Genomic DNA, 18,299 nt, shown 5'->3' on the forward strand with positions numbered 1-18,299 from the left:
AGAGCTCCTAGAAGAACTTGGGGAGCAGGAACTGATGAGGAGCTGGTGAGGGGCCCGGGGTCAGGGAGTGAACCGAGCTTCTTTCCAACCCCAGTTCCTCTAGAAGGACTAAATTAGGTTTACCATTGGGTCCAGTTTGATGGACCTTGCATGGATCAAGGACACACTACAGCCCTTATCACCAAAGAAATTGCTGTTTTAATTTTGGATTTTTTTTTAACTTGCTAGAAACCTTTTCTTTCTCAATTGATGATAAGAGGCTCGAAATATAAATTCATAATTAGGGCCACCCTGTAGTGCTAATTGTTTTGTATTGAAGTATAATCCATTCACTAATGAAAATGGCTTGTTTTTAGATCCTTTTCTGTTTTTTATGTTGTTTTTTTTTTTTTTTTTAAATGGGTAGGAGGGCTGGAGGCTCAGGACAGAAGGCCAATTTTAGACACTATTATTGCTTTTCTTTTCTTATTCCCAAACATTAGTGGTTATATTGAATGTTCCTCAGCAGCCTCTGAGGGTATTTAAACAGGTTATTTTGTTAATCATGATCTGTTTAGTTTGATTTTCTTGAATAATAAAAGACATATATATGAAGGGATTAATTATTTTCAACATGTTTCAAGGATATTATTTTATTCTTTTAGCTCTTACCTTCATTGTCAGTGGGCATCTGTAGAAGATCTGGAAAAAGATAAGAGAATTCAGCAAAAGATTAAACGATTTAAGGCAAAGCAGGGCCAGAACAAATTCCTTTCAGAGGTATGAAGTGCTTGTTTAATTTTGTACAGTATTTAATTTATTAAAATGTTCTGAATTTTGAATTTTAGTTCAGTAAATTATTAAGAAAAACTAGTTTTCCTCATGTGGTGCTGTTTCTTGGGTATTGGTAACTGGTTATTGCTAAAAAAAATTTGTAAACAGGAAATTTCTCCTCCTTCCTGTTGCTTAGTTTAGAAGATACTGGTCCTTATGATATTGTGTGGAAATAGCGGTGATGGTGTGATTAAAATCTTGTAAAGAAAATGCTGTTAGCAAACAATGAAAAAATTAAGTGGGTGAAAGCTCTATTGAGATTTAGCAAGTTAAAAACGACATTAAACCTTAAGCACAAGTTCTCGGGTGTGAAAGATGAACTTCTACTGGGGAAGGTGTGTGGCACATTTCTTTTGTTTAAGTCAGGGCCTGGTAGCACAGAATTCACCGGTCACATTTCCACAAATGAGGGGCTGCCGTGCAGAAGGTGGTGTAATATCTCTGCTCGGGCCCCTTTATTGTAGGTTATTAATTATTATGGAAAGGCAGCAAAACCTGGGACAAGGAAGGAAATCTGCGTCTGCAAGAAGTGTCAGGCTTCCCTCACCAGAGTCGGTTACATTGAAAAGAAAAATGCTTCTCACAGAGTCTGTGGACTTTGGCTCACCAACTTGATTTCACTTACAGCCTCCCATAGATAAGAAAAAGACAAAACAAACACCACCTCACAACGGAAAGATTAGACTAGCTGATGCATTTGCGTCTTTCTTCATAAAAGGGTGAAAAGAATGTAAACTGTAAAGAAGTATGAAATCTGATGCAACACAGTGCCTGTTTATCAACCTCTTCACACCCCCTACCCCTTTTTTGGAGATGGAGAGGGTGGGGCAGAAGAGTGTTCAGTACTTTTAAGCCATAAATTCCTTATAACCTCAGGTGACAAGTGTCTGTTTTCCTGGAATCTGACTTCCATGATCCCAAGAGGCAGACTGTAAAGTTTGAATTAGATGGGAAATCAGATTGTTGTTGTTTTATTCGACATACATTTGCGTGACAGCCCCTGTTATTCTGAGTATTGAGCTGTTCGTTACCACCTAGGGAAATGGAATTACTTGAAGGTGACTCACTTCTTACATCTTGGAGAATATTAAGGTGATTCTCTATTTGAAAGGGCTGCTTCTAGGAAAATACCGTGACGTTTTGTTTTTCTGGCCCTTCTTAATGAAATGCAAGTTATGTTTTTGTGACATTGGACAAACTGAAATCAGTAGCTTCCTTTTAGAAAGAACTGTAGGCAAAGTTCTGCCAGCCTTTTATGTGGGAAAAGGAACGAGCACAGTGGTAGTCCCCCCTTCCCCGACCTTAGATCCTGGTCCCTGTTTATTAAGTTATTACAAACAGCGGACTCTGTTTCCTCTAGGCAGATTAAGTTAGGGGATTGGGCCTGACCCTGACTGTATAACCTATCCACATGAGTCACCTCTTCCAAAGTTATGTTGCTGGTAACTTAGCAATTAGGAATCTGAAGTTCTGTCCTGAATGGAAGTAGCTTACACTCGAGTCTGAAAAGATGGTCCATGAGTTAGCAGAGAAGGATAACATGCCCCTTTCTCCCTCTCTCACGTGCGCATGTGCACACACACAGACGCATCTGTGTGACGGATCCCATTGATGGGGTGTATCTTTAGGCATTGCATGATTCTGCTATTGGGGTTTTCAGTTATGCCTGCTTTTACATTCACCTTAGCTTTCCTGGTAAGTCTGCTGCAACTAAACTCTCTATTGGAAAAGATGATTGAGACTAGGAATTTCACCACATGCCTGCTGGCAGTAAGATTACTCAGCTAAAGGGGTGGAAGTGTTTAGGAAAAGTTATGGATTTTAATTCACCGAATATGAAAGCTTCTGTTCAACAAATTGTCCTAAAAGAGACTCTTGCTATCAAAACCTAGTTTATGGGAAGTTTTAGTGCATTTGCTATATATGAATAGTAAATACATATTGTGTACCTAAATCTAGAAGCTTTTGACAAGGCCAATGTATTAAAATATTAATATATTTTGGATTAACTGAAAGGTGGGTAGTTTGTCTTACCAATCACCTCTGTGGCAATGTTCAAGGCAGTTGAAACACACTTTTGTTTTTATGCTTTTTCTTTCATAATTCACAGTTAAAAGCATCTGAACTGGGCATTTCAGGTGGGCATGGTATTCTGGAGACAGTTTTTACTCCTTGAGCAGACTGACTGAGCAGCCTGACTAAAAATGGTGTCTAAGGGACTTCTAATAGGTTTTTCAGAGTATTTTAATAGAGTTCGATTACTGATAAATTCATCGATAGGAACATTTAGTAATGGGTCTTTCGATTTGGTCTGTAACTTCCCTTTGAGCCTTATTCTGTTCTCTTGAATGAGGTAACTTTCCAAGCAAGCAGTATTACTATACTTTTTAAAAGATAAATTAACATTCAATATATTAATAATAATAATGTTAATAATCAGTGACTCAATTATTTGAGCCTCATTTCTTTATTCTTAATACTTTTACACAAACACCCTGTGTTCTGTACAAATAAATCATTAGAATGCCTAGGACAGTGACAAGACCATTACACTAATGAGGTACCGATATTGATTTGGCAGAGATGACCAACGTTGTAGGCTCTGTCCACGCCAAAATATGAAATCCTCTGGTTTTGGTGTTTTTAGCTTCTGAAAAACATTCTGTAAATGACAAGCTCCAGCAGCACTTGGTTTGCCTGGCCTTGGTTCTTTATTGCAAGCTGGAGTTTCAAAAATGCTAAATGCATTGCCTGCCATAAGCCTTTTGGATTGCTCATTAGTGAATTGTAATTTCACACTTCATTTAAAATATTCTTAAACATTCTCTCACAGTAAAAGGTTTCACACAGTAATTAAAAGACCCAGTTAACAAAGTCTGAGAAGTCTGATTTCCTCACGGGGAATGGTTTTGTTCAATTGTCGCATTTCAATTAATGTATTAGAATTTGCCAAATATGAATTTTGTATTGCCGTGACCCAAAATATCAGTGCCTGGTGAAAAGTGAAATAGTGTTAACTCTCAGGAGGTAAATAAGCATTTTAATGTGTTTTCCCTCCTTTGGTGCAGATTGAGGATGAGCTTTTTAATCCAGATTATGTGGAGGTTGACCGGATAATGGACTTTGCCCGTAGCACGGACGACCGGGGAGAGGTAACGGGAGATGATCCCTAGGGGTGTCTAGGGGTGGGGTGCAGGCGCGCATGTGCGCTTGCAGGGAACGGTGTGTGCAAGCCACGACCTAGTCCCAGACAGAGCCTTGGGTCACGGCCCACCTGGTCTGAATTTAACCCAAGCTTACCCACTTACTATAATATAAGTTTTGTGATTTAATAATGGTGCTAAATGTCTTTTATGATTAGTTCGAGAGCTTTTATAAAAAATCAATATGAAACCAATACTTTGAAATTTTGCAGAATCCAGAATGTGATCAATAAAGAATTCAGTATATTTTGGCATACGTCTAATTTCCCGTATGTGATTAAGAGTGCCTTGTAGCCGGATGGGGTTGAATGGTAGATAGCACTGGGCATCCGTAGTAAAGTGGGTCAGCGAAGTTTAATGTGGTCTGCAGAGGACAGTATAAAATATTTCTGTTTATGAGATCCCAGTCTTGGCACACTCGTCTTGCCTTGCAAACTCCCCTGAGGTTATAAAGGAGCTTTGACAAGGAATGGAGAATAAGGAGAAGTCCACTGGCTTCCGAGCATTGCTTCTTGCTAACGATGTGCCCACCTTGAGTTCTGCTAGTCCTGACTCCTTCGTGTAAATTGAGCTTTATGTGGAAAGTGTTTGGATTTTGGAAGCTCGTCTGACAACTCTAGAGAGGGTCTGTGCAGAACTCCCCTTTTACTCCAGACTCGGCATCCTGTGACTCTGTGAGGTTTCAAAGACCACATCTGTAGTATGATGTTTACTCTTCTAGCTTTGCTTACATTTAGAAGAAATTTGCTTCATAGCATATTTACAGAGAACAGCAAAAGTTTTTAACATCACAACCTTCTGGTCAGTGTACCTGGGTCCTGAAATGAAGGGCAACAAATCAGAGTATTTTCTAGAGGAAGACAAAGAAATCCAATTCACCCCAAATATTTTTCCTCCAGTCTTTGGGACCTCAGATATTTTAAAGTGATTGGATACAAACAGTAGCTCTCTCTTCAGGAAAAAGGCACAGATGCTGATAAATTTAAGCTTATTTTTCATTCTCAGAAAAACTAGCTAATTATGTAAATAAGTAAATATACTAAGGTAATTTACTATAAACGTCTAAGTCAGGCACTTGATGAATGATTTGCTTATATAAGAATAAGACTCAAATTAAGCTCTTGTTACTACTAGCCACTTCATACTTTTTGGCTTTCGAATATTGCTCACCAATGGTTTCGGTTAAAATTAACCCATTTTGATAATACCCAGTAATACAGTTTCCAGTTTAGATTTGAGACTGTAATTAGGGCCTACTATTTAACGGTCATAGTTTTGAAACTTCCAGCAAATCAGCCCTGCAGTTTCTGGAGTAGTATGTATTGATCATTAAGGGAGGTAGAGACCATGTTTTTCCTTAGAATTTTTTTTTTTGGTTGAATCCAATTCTCATTTATTTAAACCTGGCACAGCCTGTGACTCACTATCTGGTGAAGTGGTGCTCACTCCCTTATGAGGACAGCACATGGGAGCTAAGGCAGGACATTGATCAAGCCAAGATTGATGAGTTCGAGAAACTAATGTCCAGGGAGCCGGAAACAGAGCGTGTGGTAAGAATTGGCTCACGGCAGAGGATTTAATTTGAAAATAGCGAGGTGGTGCAGTCTTTGAGAAACCACTAATGGGATTTACTATATTTGAAACAGGAGCGACCTCCTGCTGATGATTGGAAGAAATCGGAGAGTTCCAGGGAGTATAAAAACAATAACAAACTCAGGGAATACCAGTTGGAGGGAGTAAACTGGCTACTTTTCAATTGGTACAACATGTACGTAAAGCGTTTTTTTCCTGTCATTTTAAAAAATGTCTGTCGTGCTTTACCTTTGTAGTTCCTAAAAATATTAGTTAATCAAAAAGAACTCTAGTAATATTTTGAATACAGCAAGTCTTGGAAATATACTTAATATTCAACAATATTAGTACAGAGATTGATAGATGTATGTAGAAATAATTTTTACTACTTGGAGAATTTTGTATGCCAGTGTTATTTTATTGAATCTAAGAGAACAGCTAAAGCCACAGGGATGTGCCTTTGTGATACTAATAGTTTATAGTTTGTGAAAAGGCTGCAACATCTAATATCTGTATTCATTAAACTTTAGTCTCTTTGTTTCCCTCCCAAAGGCGAAACTGCATTTTAGCAGATGAAATGGGTTTGGGAAAAACCATCCAGTCCATTACATTTCTCTATGAGATATATTTGCAAGGAATCCATGGCCCTTTTTTAGTAATTGCCCCGCTGTCCACAATCCCCAACTGGGAGAGGGAATTCCGTACCTGGACGGAGCTGAACGTGGTGGTGTACCACGGGAGCCAAGCCAGTCGTAGGACCATTCAGGTGTATGAAATGTACTTCAAAGACCCGCAGGTAAGTGGCACGGATGCTGCTCCGGGTGCGAATTGCATTATTTTAACAAAGTGGGAGCTAAAATGGTCTCAGTGACTTGGAAAGGTCTAAATTTTGCCAAGTTGAGAAGTTTGCTTAAAATTTCCTATCTAATTTATGTTTAGAGTACCCTTCTACATCTTAGGAATACAACTCTTTTTTATTTTTACAGCTTTGGTCATTCTGCTTATCAGAGTAAGGAGTGAAATTTTTTACCTTGCATGACCACTGAAATCCATGTAGTGTATTGATATGCTAATTGTGTATTTTTTTGCCAGTCTGCAAGAAAGCTAAATTAAAAATTGTGTTATAAAATGTGAATAGAAAGACTATTCTATCATAATATTACTAGATGTGTAAAATATTAGTCATGTAAAAAGTCCTTGAAATATGTGATACACTGGGTGAAGTACATTTGAAGGGAGAAATTTAGACATTGGCTCTTAGCAGCAATTTTGCTGTAATTGTTTACTTATTCTAGTTACCTGTATGCAATTACTCTGTTACTGACAGGGAAACATAAGTGACATGAAAAAGAAGGAAGAATAATGTGTGCTAACCATACTTTAAGCTATAGGTAATAAGTTCAAGTCCCTAACTGGAAATGGGAAAGAGTTTTGTTTTGTGTGCTTGTTTAAGTGTAAAATCTGACCTACAATTAAATAATTAAAGGAGAAAAAAATATAGAAACCTATTTTGGGGTTTAGATTTGGGAAAGTATTAAAAGTACTATCTTAAGTGAATTTTTTTTTTCATTTTAGAATTTTGAAAAAGGTTTTGAATACAAAAAATCAAAAAGTAAAAAAAGTTTTAAGAAGCTTCCAAGTTTTTAAAAAGTTAGCATGCACCCAAGCTTTGGCCTTCAGCCTTTAGCCTTCTGCAGTTTAGGATGGGACTGGAGTGGGTACACAGAGTGACACTTAACTGCATGTGATCTCTGAGGAAATTGGATTAGAAATTTTGTTAACAATTTTCTAACATCCTTGTATTACACCATGACCACTTAAAACCTCCAAAGTACCCTTGAAAACAGAAGATCATGAGCATTACTTAAAGAGTTCCCCAAAGGGATACATGTGTATGTTTATGCTATTTATTCACCCTCAAGGTTACTAATGTACTCTTTAATGCTTAATAATAATTCAGGGTTGTTCTTGTAGGGTCGCGTGATAAAGGGGTCCTATAAGTTTCATGCCATCATCACTACATTTGAGATGATCTTGACCGACTGTCCTGAGCTGCGGAATATTCCATGGCGCTGCGTGGTCATCGACGAAGCCCACAGGCTGAAGAATAGGAACTGCAAGCTCTTGGAGGGACTCAAGATGATGGACTTGGTCAGTGGTCAGATTGGCCATTCCGTTGAACCCGAGTAGACTGGCTATTGTCTTGCGATTTCTGCTGCTCTGAACTTGAGGGCTGCCAGTGAAGGGTCCTTGCAAAGCCTACCGAATACGTGATAGGTCCTCCTGAGCTTTCCCTTACTGGAAGAGAGCTGGTCTCTTCCCAATTCTTACTTTGTTTGCTGGTATCTTTGCTACAGTAGTACCACAGCAGAGTTGAGTCCGGATATTTCCTCTGAAATGTGTTTCTAGTATTTGCTTTCCCCCTTTGGTTATAAATGGGCCAAGCTTTACCTCAGTGAAGATAATCCACTTATGTTCCTGGGCTCATAGGCTTTGGCACTCTATGTCCAGTAGGTCTTGGAGGTGCAAGTTCTCAGTAAGTTGGGTAGGCTGTCAGGGATGAGTTCAGTTTTGCACAGCCACTTAGAACTCTGGAGTATTACAAGCCCTTGAACTTGAGCTGGAGTTTTAGTCCACACCATGCTTTTCCAGGTCTTTCTGGTATTTCTCTAGATTTTTTTCCAGTAGGAGTATCATGGGATAGTGAATTATGTAAGTCGTGGGATTTGGCTGGTTTTCTGCCCAACACTTCTGTGTGTATGATTTCCAAATGGAAATTGCTACGTGACTACAATTGTTCCTCAGGCTTCTTTCCACTTCGTAGTTTACGAGGTGGATTAGGATCATTTGTTTTTCATTTTTAATGTCAATTTTGAAAGCAGTATTATTGTCATTTAGCATGTCTTTTTTTTTTTTTAATATAAATTTCAGAAAATTACAAAAAGATTTTTTAAAATCTCTTCAAATCTTGACTTTTGTAGCTTGGTTTGACCTCCTGTTAATTGAAAGTTTGAGATGGGAAGGAATATTCTATATTTTCATGGCAACATAAATTTTTTTTTTTAACTGAAGGCTGGTACTACCAGAAAGAATACCTAAAAGCTTTCTGTTGCAGCTATTTCTTTGAAGCGGCTTCTTTTATTCTTAAACTAAGGGGATTGGATTAGCCAGCCATTCTTTTAATTAAAAAACAACCAAACAAAATCTAGTTTTGTTCAAAGGAAAAAGTCTGCCTGAATTATCCTCTTTAGGATGGAATTCCCATTTTTCTTCCACGTGAGTGGTAGGAGCATTCTCAAACTATTTTATATTATTTGGTAACCAAATCCACAACATGACCCAGAACACTTAGAAGCTGCGTACAGTCTTGAAGACATGAGAAGGCATATGGAAAAGAGAAAATCTGAAGGCTGTGGTTGGCCTCTCCAGGTGATACCTTAACACCATATTGCGCTCGTCCTGGATTTGCAGGCAAACCTAACACTCATTAAATAACTCCGTCTCCCCAGCAGAGAGTCCACCTTCACAGTGGGCCATGTGCTCGTCAGTTATACAGCCATTTCCTGAAGGTTGACGCTGTCATCTGACGACTGAGCTCATCTAAGCTGTGTTCTATCACGTGCCCAGATAGTAAATTCTTACTGCAAACTCACCCTCTGTTTGTGGGTACAAATTAATTTAACTGTCAACCTCAAACAAATCTAATTGTCAGTGGGAGACGTCAATGAATTTTCTATTTATACTCAGATCTCATTAATGGATTAAAGTCTATTTCCCAGATAAATTTTTTGTTACATGTGGCAGTGATCCTTAACCTTTTTCACATAAGGGCACACGTGGAAAATGATAACGTGTGTGTGTCACACTCGGGTAAACGGAGAAGGCTGTCCTGTGCCAGAGGCCACCCATCCTGGGGATCACAGCTTTCAGAGCCCTGCCGATTGCCCCAAGGACGTGGCCTACCTGTGCTTCATTCTTGCAAAGCTCTGATTAGCCAGTGAACAAAAGATTTGTTTTCCTGATGATCAAGAACCTTTATCTCTGAAGAGGTGTTTTCAAGATGGAAGTCATTCTCAGTGTTCAGAATTGGAATAGAACTATACTTTATGTCCAGTTCTGAACAGCTCACTGCCTGTTCTCTAAATCCTTAATTTAAAGTAAACATCATGATAACTTAAACATTTGCCATTTTTTATTCTTCTTTCCTAGAATAAATTACAGTCAAACTAGTGAGTAGTGACTCTATCAAGCTATGGAGCAGCTTGCAGTAAAGTGTTATCTGAAATAGACTGAGTTATGATGAAAATGTGCTTGACGGGGATTCTCTTCAAAGTGCATTCTCAGGAAGGGAAGGCGGATGAGCGTCTTCACCCTCCCACCATAAGGAAAGTCTGTTAGGGTGATATATTGAGGGCCATTTCCAGGTCTTCACAGACCACCATAGGAACTCTGGAGAAACAAAAAGGTCCCCTTGCCCCTCACTGTTGAGTTGGGAAAACGGGAAAACAGTGGTGGTGTAGTGGGTCCTCACTGAATCCGTTATCTCATCTTTCACTGAGGAGGCCCCGCAAAAATTAAAGAGACTCACAAAATGGAATTAAGTGGACATCACTCCAGTCAGAGCTAAACAGAATGGTACCGTCTTCAAGCTAACGGCATTTATGCTGGCATAGTGGAGCTTGGAGGTGATGAGCTTGGTAGTCTAAGTCCCTTCCATTTTGTGTTCCTGTGTGAATTAATTGTATATTAGTTGCTCTTTACCCAGTTACACTTGAAACCTGGTATTATTCACCTACTCATCAACTGTCATCTGTGTAATCATTGAGTTTAACTGGCTATTAAACAGCCCTCAAGGGGAAGCAGGGTGAAAACAAAAGGAGTTCCTTTCCTTTTCCCAAATACAGTTATTTTGAAATAATAAAAAGTTAAAAGGCTTTTTCTGAAGCCTTTGGTTAGGGGTTCAGGATTCAAATTTAACACAGTAATAAAGGATGTAAAAATTGCTGGAAGACCATCTTTTGTCTTAGTACAGCGCTTCCACTGAACTAACACTTTTTTGCCATTCAGTGATGGTGTTAAAAAAAAACAAAAAAACAAAACAGTTGGATAAAGTTCTTCAGGCCTTGAGCATGTCCGTGATCATGGCCTGCAATTCACACTAGTACGGTTATTCAGTGAGAAAATCCTATTAATTTGCAGGCTCCTTATTCTTTAAGAATTTAACAAGTCTGAGGATGACGTTGGTCCATGCGTCTTCCTGATTCAGAGATGTCATCATTCAAAGGGGAGAAAAGGAGGAATAAAAGCATATTGAACTGCTTCAACTCAAAATTGGCACAGCCTTAGTTATGTTGTTCATCTAAGATCTACTGAGCATTTACTCTCTGCTTGGCCACAAAAATATTGTGAGACTCCAAGTTAAAGATAGTCAAAATGTTACATTTGAACCTACCGGAAGGTATACACACTTTCTGAAACAGTTTTATTAGCGGTAGCTGTCAGCTGTCCTGTACATCAAATGGTTAAAGTAGAAAATAATAAGGCTCTTAAGGTTAATAATCTCACCATCGTTAAAACTGACCATTGCACACAGCTCCTCTGTGGAGGGAAGGACAGGGCTACAACTGCGTAAGGAAAGCTGGGGAAAGAGCTCTGCTCCGGAAGAATTAATTTAAAAGAAATACTCAAATTTGGTGCAAAGAAACAAAGTCAGAAATAGCATCTGATTTATATTATGTGACCATGATATTTAAAACCAAGCTGACCTCGTTGCTAGTTTGAAATCTGTGCAGAACACAATCATTTTTCCCTCTGCTGCTGCATGTAGAAGAGCTTTTGTCTCTAAAAGTGAGTCATGCAGGAAGCAGATGGGGTGATGAACGCACTCTCGGGGTAAAGAGTAGAAAGAAGCATATGAGCTTTGTCTGAGTCCAGGGATTTGAGGAAAAAACTTGACTTCGCTGGGGAAAAGCCTGGAGACTTAGAGGACTTAGGAAGCTGGGTACTAAAATACTGACCTAATAACCCCAGGATGAAACAAAATGTCCAGGAGCCCTGGAGAGCTCTCAGGAAGCCCCTGGTGTACCTGTCTTGAGCAGGAGCCAGGTTCTCCTTATGTGCCTGTCCTTGTCCTAGTACCTGTCCTTTGCACAGGGTGGATGCCAGATTACGGTGACAAACAGATGTAGGAAATGGATATCTAGATTGAGGTTTTGGTTTTAAGACATGGTTGCCGTTCCGCTTTGGTGAGTTGCCTTCCTTGCGTCGCCGTAGGAGCATAAGGTGCTGCTGACGGGCACGCCCCTGCAGAACACCGTGGAAGAGCTGTTCAGCCTGCTTCACTTCTTGGAACCAAGTCGCTTCCCTTCAGAAACCACCTTCATGCAAGAATTTGGTGACCTGAAAACTGAAGAGCAGGTACTTACCACGCCAGCTTTGTCTTTTAGTCGTGTGATTGAAGATGAACCCATGAAATGGCAAAATAGTCTTATTTAACTGTCTTAGAAGGTAAATTATATCACGATTTTTCCCCCACTTTGTAAGCAGTGAGCCTTCTGTGTCCTTCCTTGCATCTCACAAGTCGACATTATGAAGGCTTTTTGTTTGTTTGTCCGTCCTAAGGAAGGGCTGTTGAGATTTGTAGAGAGGTCACGTACCCTTTCGTGTAACTTTCAGAGACGGCTGTGCTATTCAGGTTAGGAGTTTCGGCTGCGTGTCCTTTCAGAGATGGTCTCAGAAGCTGCTGACGCTCTGTAGAGCTGTTTGCCTCCTGGGGTTTTGCGGTTCTGGTCTTATTTCCAAACTGCATATACATGGCCACATTCCTTACTTCTGAGTCTTTCTGTTTTCATTTGAGAAATAAGGGGTCATTCCTACCACACAGGGTTTCTGTGTGAAATAAACGAGGTCTCAACGTGCGAAAAGTGTAACATGGGTATTAATTATGATATTCTGGGTGCTGTATCTGAAATAATTGTGGAGGTATGCTTGAAAGTCCAGTCTTCCATAAATGCCCCTCTCCTAACCTGCTATCTAAAACCTCTTAGCTTAGTTCGAAGCGAAATCTGTCTTGATTTGTTTTGTTTTGCTTTTCTAAAATGAAAACGATACCGGGGAGAGGTAGTCCTAATTGCCCCTCTGGGCAGGGGACGGCTGGCTCCTGCCCACTCCCTTTTGCCCTGTTAGCTCTTTCCAGAAAGAAGGAGAACTACAGCATAGCCCTCCCACAACATTGTCTTTTCCCTCTTCCTCATCAACCCTGTGGCTTCCAAGTGAGCCCATTGGGTTGTTTTCTGCTGTGAACTTTCCAAGCCTTCTGGCTGTTTGGGTGTAGAGGTGAAGTCAGTCTGACACTGAGTCATTCCCTTCCTGTACTGAACAATCGGTGCCTTCGTACCCTACTGGATTGTGAAAAACGAACACAAACGGTAAACACATACGATAATCCTGATGTTTCACATCAGCCTGTGACTTAACATGCAAGCGAATCATGACACCAGTATTTACTTAAGGTCCTTTTTTAGGTGCAAAAACTTCAGGCTATTCTAAAGCCAATGATGTTGAGACGCCTCAAGGAGGATGTAGAAAAGAACTTGGCCCCCAAAGAAGAGACTATTATTGAAGTTGAGCTAACAAACATTCAGAAGAAATATTACCGAGCCATCCTTGAGAAGAATTTTACGTTTCTTTCCAAAGGTGGTGGTCAAGCTAACGTCCCTAACCTTTTAAACACTATGATGGAATTACGAAAGTGCTGCAATCATCCATACCTTATCAATGGTAAGCCCGCTTCTGAACCTGTTTTAAGCGACTGTCAAAGCCCTAGAACCCCGCCCCCAGCCCCCGGACCGAGATTGCATGTGTCCTGGCTCTGAACCCTGCTGGAGTGTGGGGTCTGCCAGCTTCCTGTCCCTCCCAATGAGGTGGCCAAAGGCTCATGGCGTTCCTTGTCCCAGTTGACCCCTGAGGCCAAATTTCACCTTTGCCTTTCTCCTACCTCCCTCCTTCTTACCCCCTTGAGAGGGGACTCTAGCTCTCTGTGGCTGGAAGTCTTCAGAAGTACCAACAGCTAAAGAGAAATTAGCCCCGACTGAGGTTTTCGTGTGTGTGTGTGTGTGTGTGTGTGTGTGTGTGTGTGTGTATGTGTGTGTGTTTACATCAGAGAAGTTAAGATGAACCTTGGTGTGGGAAGGCAGCCATATGAAGTCTTTGGTAGAAGAAAGTATCCTAATATTTCTCTCAGGCCTAGGGCCTCTAACAGCTGTTCCCTGAGAACGAGAGATTATGATAAAACTGATAATAATTTTTCCCAGTTACAGATGATTAATTTACAGGCCTCCAGTTTTCCGAACTTAATTCTTAGTGTTACGTAACTATGGGTTATGGGTATGGGTAATAATCTCTATTATTTATTTCCAAATTTATATTTCCCCAAACTGCTAATGAGGTCACTATTTCCTGCCTATTATGTGAAGCATACTCTGCAGAATGCCAAGCTGAGCAAGGAGGGAGCTTTCCCTTCAGCAAGGTGACGGTTTGTCAAGGGTTTTGAGGATAGGAACGCCTTTAAAAGAGATGGCATTTGAGACAAGCCTTTGGGGGGGAAGGATTTTGCCAGGCAGGCTTAGAAAAGGAAGGGCATTTAGGCCAAAGTAGTAACAAAGCAAAGAGAGGGAGACAGGAAAACAATGGGGAACTCGGCCCAAAGAATTGTTCAACAGTGAAAAAATAAACCTTAGACATGTTGGGAGCCTGCAGTGGAAGACTGAAAAGCTAGGCCAAGGACTGTTGGTTCTGTTCTGCAGGCAGTGGAGAACCCTTTGCTAGCTTCTGAGCTGAGAAATGATGGGGAATGTGATCTGGGATGATTGATCAGGCAACATTGTGTAAAACGGATGGGAGACTGCAAGCAGAAAAACCAGTTAGGAGGCATTGCTGTAGTCCAAGTGTGAGTTAATACAAATTAAATAAAGGGGGTTGAAGTCAGAGTTGGGATATCTGTGTACAATTGTAATTGGCCAGAGGACAAAGTGGTCCCTGCCTGTAAGGCAATCTCAGAGCACAGAACCCAAGGACATTGCTGTGGTATGGCATCCATGGATTTCTTTTGAATTTTGTGTTTTTGACTTTGTCTTCTAAGAACAAGAATCATGCATGGCAATTCTAAGTTTAGGAAGCCAGTCAATTCTAGAGTTTGGAGATGGAGTTGGGAACTGGAGCAATTAAGCTTTTGTGTGCATGTACACGCCCACACATTTTTGCATTTAACATGTTTGTAAAAAGAAAGCAAATAATAGTGGTCTCCAAGGGGAAAGAAAGGAAAGGGGTACACTGACAAAAGGGCTTGAACTCTGCCAGCAGGATGTTGTGTGAAAGGGGAGATGGCCATGGCTCTTGGCTATCCGTTCCCAGTTCCATCAAGCATACCTTGTTTTTTCTGCATGAGAATTCTGTGCATTGGGCATCACAGGGTCCCCCATCCCCCAACTCGGCCAGTGGATCTCTTTTAGGCCAACAGCTTCCAGGTCAGCCTGTGGTTCACTTGTTCTCCAAGATTCTCTCACGACTCACTAAGGGTTGGTGTCCGTGACAGTTGTTCTCATCTGTCACACCTAATGGTCAGCATTTCTGTCCTTGAAACAGGTTGTGAAGTGTCTGTTAAATGGGTGTCCTTAAAAGATGCCTTTATGTTGGGACATTGTTGTAAAAAAAAAAAAAAAAAAAAAAAAAAGTAGATATACACATGCACATGCGATCGGCTCACGGCTGCCCAGCCGTGTACGTGGATATTGTGTCCATTCTCATCCGCAGCCTGGAGTAGAAGGTATCCTGAGACGATGCTAATTCACCATGTGTTTATTGCTCAGTTACAAGGAACGTCTTTAATTTCAGAGGCCAAAATTAAAATTTGTATTGGTTGTGGCAGAGTAAAGCCACCCCAATCAAAATACAGTTCAGTGTAGCAAAGGACAGTATTTCTGTGCTTGTGAAAAATAGCAGCAGCTATCTGCCCAAGTTGAGAATGGCAACTTAGGCAAAACAGAAGGGAAAAATCTAGAAGAAGTGGTACAACACAAACTGTATATAAATGGGAAATATTTTTACTGCAAGTTAATATTTCTGGTTAGGTTACTTGAACCATCTCTGGCACATTATAAGCACTTGGTCCGTGTTAGCAGTTATTTTTTTCCTGCTGAATGCAAAGTAACTGGGTAGCATGCACGGGTTACTGTTATTGGCCCAGGCTTTATTAGAATGAAATGTCCAACTTTAGGTGCCCTAATGTGAGGGTGAAAATAAGGTTGAAAGTGGGTAAACTTGTCCCGATGATTCGGGCTGTCTTAAGAGTCATTTGCGGTTTTTGTCAGGGGCAGGAGTGTGGAGAATAGTGGGCAAAGAGAAAATAAGAATGAAACTTACACGATGGAACAAATTGCAAAGAGAAAATAGAAACTTGTTTTTTTTCTGATATTTTTTCCTGATCAATGTTTTCTTGCTTGTCGGTGGCTAATGTAGCTCAGTTGCATTTCCCCTACCATTCTTCCCTTGATCATCTTGTTCAATGAAAAGGCTTTCCAAGCTCCAGGTGGTTGCACACTTTCCACTCGTCTTTGATACACACACACGCAGACACACACACTTGTAAAAATGGAGGACAAGTACTTTTGTGTAAGCCAGAGCCAAATAGACATTTTGGCTTATTAGAACCCATTTCCAGTTAGTTTTCTGATTGCTGTTTGCAAGTTTAACATCAAGGCAAATGTTTAATTTGTAAACTTGAAAATTTGGCTGTGACATCTAGAAGTTGCCTTCCTCCCCAACGCCTCGCCTACCCTGTCCCACCACCACAATCTAGCCACGATCAATCCCAGGAAAATATGTTTGCTGGTAATAGTTTTAAATGTAGTATAAATTGTCATTTTAAGAAGCAGGATTCATAACAGAGTTGAATGGATTAATTCAGCAGTAGTTTCTTTTCTTGGTTAAGAAAATGTGTTTTTTTTTTCTTTTTGGACTATTTGTAAGATGAGAATTTACTGGTAGTATTGAAAAGGCAAGATGGTTATTTTTTTTCTCTGAATAATTTAAAATTAAAAAGCAATTTAATTTACATTTCTCTGCTAATTCGACTGAATTATTTATTCTTTCAAATATCTACCTTTGAAATTTATTTTTACCAAAACTGCACAAACATATCTGATTTTTATTTTAAGATGATTATTTCATCTTTGAGAAATATCCGTTGACCATTAGTTTGTTTAAAATCATGGAAACACTATTTTATTTTAATTGTGTATTAAGAGCTTAACATGGACAAAAATACTAAAATCTCATGAAGAGTAAAATCTGTGTATCTCTGAATTGCTGAGAGCTAATAATGTATTGTACGTGAACACATTTTTTTGCTAAAACCTGATTTAATATATTGCTTTAGGTCTATCCTACCTGTCTGTTAAGAGCCTTCTTGTCCTGAATCTAGAACCTGAATTTCTGAACTTGATGTTTTGAAAAATAAAGCACTTTATTCAAGAGCATTCTTTCCAGTGCTCTTAACACACAGCATTTTGTTGTTTGCCTTTTCCCATAAAACCTGTTTTTACTCTTCGCTTAAGGACGGCTTCTGCATGTTAGCCTTCCGTTAACGCGGCGAGGGCGCCAGGGCCGGCGCTGTCTGCCGGCCGCTCTCGCGGGACCTCACTGTGTGCTCGGGAAGCAGCGAGCGACCGTGTCCTCTTCTCGGGAAGATTCCTGGGTGGCTGATTATTCACAAGCTCTCCTTCTGCGTGTGACCATATCCTACATTATTTTCCACAGACGGCCTCAAAAGGGAAACAAGAGTGCACTTCTGACCCGCCTCCTGCTCCCTGCAGTAGTAGAGAGGCCTGTCTAAGCCGCAGCCCCCTGCGCGGCCCTCTCGAGGTCTCCGTGCCGCCGTCCTGCGTGTAGTCCGTTCACGCGTCTGAAACCAGGGGCTGGGGAGAACACGTTAAAGCTCCTGGCACAGGCAGGGTGTGAGACCAGGAAGCGACCCCCTCGGATGGATTTGTTAGGTTAACTTTTCTAAAGGCTAGGTGGCTGCACCCCTCCAGCTTAGGCGGCTCAGCAGTTTCCCGCAGCGGTGGGAGGAGGCCGGAACAAGGCTTCCTAATTCTGCTTCCGCCACCTGAGCCCTGGAAAGCAGCTCAGCCTGCTGCCCGGCCCACGGGGCACGAAGTGCTGAGAGCTCCGTCCTTAGAAGATGGCCTTCCCTCGAGGCATTGTTTCTAGTGCATCAAGTCTTGGAACAAGCAAAAATGTAGACGGGGATATGGGGAAAAGAGGGTAAGTGTAAAAGTCTTAAAAAGTCTTGAAAAAAACTTGAGGTTTTTTTGTTTTTGTTTTTTGTAAAGCTTTGGAAAATTCAAGATAGACCTTTTGTGTCTTAGGAAATTATCAGATGGGAATGGCTGTAGAGGGAGATTAGAGATTACAAAAAAAGATATGTGCTAGATCTCCCTTCCCCCCAAATCCCTAAAAATTACCCTGAAAAGGGAATTTCCCTTTGTTTCTGTCCTTTTGACCATATTAAGGTACAGTTACCCAAATACCGCCCTGGCACTCCATTAGAATTCTATTCCCTTCTTTCTTACCTTCAGAACAGATTTTGGTTGTTTGTATTTATATTCATCTAGTAAACAGTGCTTCATTTCTTTTAACAATTTGGGTTCCAAT

General features: G+C 40.5%; 1 protein-coding gene across 4 annotated transcripts in view; it reads left to right on the top strand.

The window, feature by feature from the left end:
* Positions 1-18,299, top strand: part of CHD7 (chromodomain helicase DNA binding protein 7) — a 184,457-nt gene that overhangs the window by 138,170 nt on the left and 27,988 nt on the right. For all 4 annotated transcript variants that reach the window (XM_037803279.1, XM_037803280.1, XM_037803282.1 and 1 more), the window contains 8 exons: positions 645-759; positions 3,882-3,965; positions 5,429-5,566; positions 5,663-5,784; positions 6,141-6,384; positions 7,563-7,739; positions 11,862-12,005; positions 13,112-13,367. In XM_037803279.1, the coding sequence (XP_037659207.1) occupies positions 645-759; positions 3,882-3,965; positions 5,429-5,566; positions 5,663-5,784; positions 6,141-6,384; positions 7,563-7,739; positions 11,862-12,005; positions 13,112-13,367 (1,280 nt within the window). The remainder of the gene's footprint in view (positions 1-644; positions 760-3,881; positions 3,966-5,428; positions 5,567-5,662; positions 5,785-6,140; positions 6,385-7,562; positions 7,740-11,861; positions 12,006-13,111; positions 13,368-18,299) is intronic.

This window comes from Choloepus didactylus, chromosome 14 (genome assembly GCF_015220235.1).
Source record: "Choloepus didactylus isolate mChoDid1 chromosome 14, mChoDid1.pri, whole genome shotgun sequence".
Taxonomy (NCBI): Eukaryota; Metazoa; Chordata; class Mammalia; order Pilosa; family Megalonychidae; genus Choloepus; species Choloepus didactylus.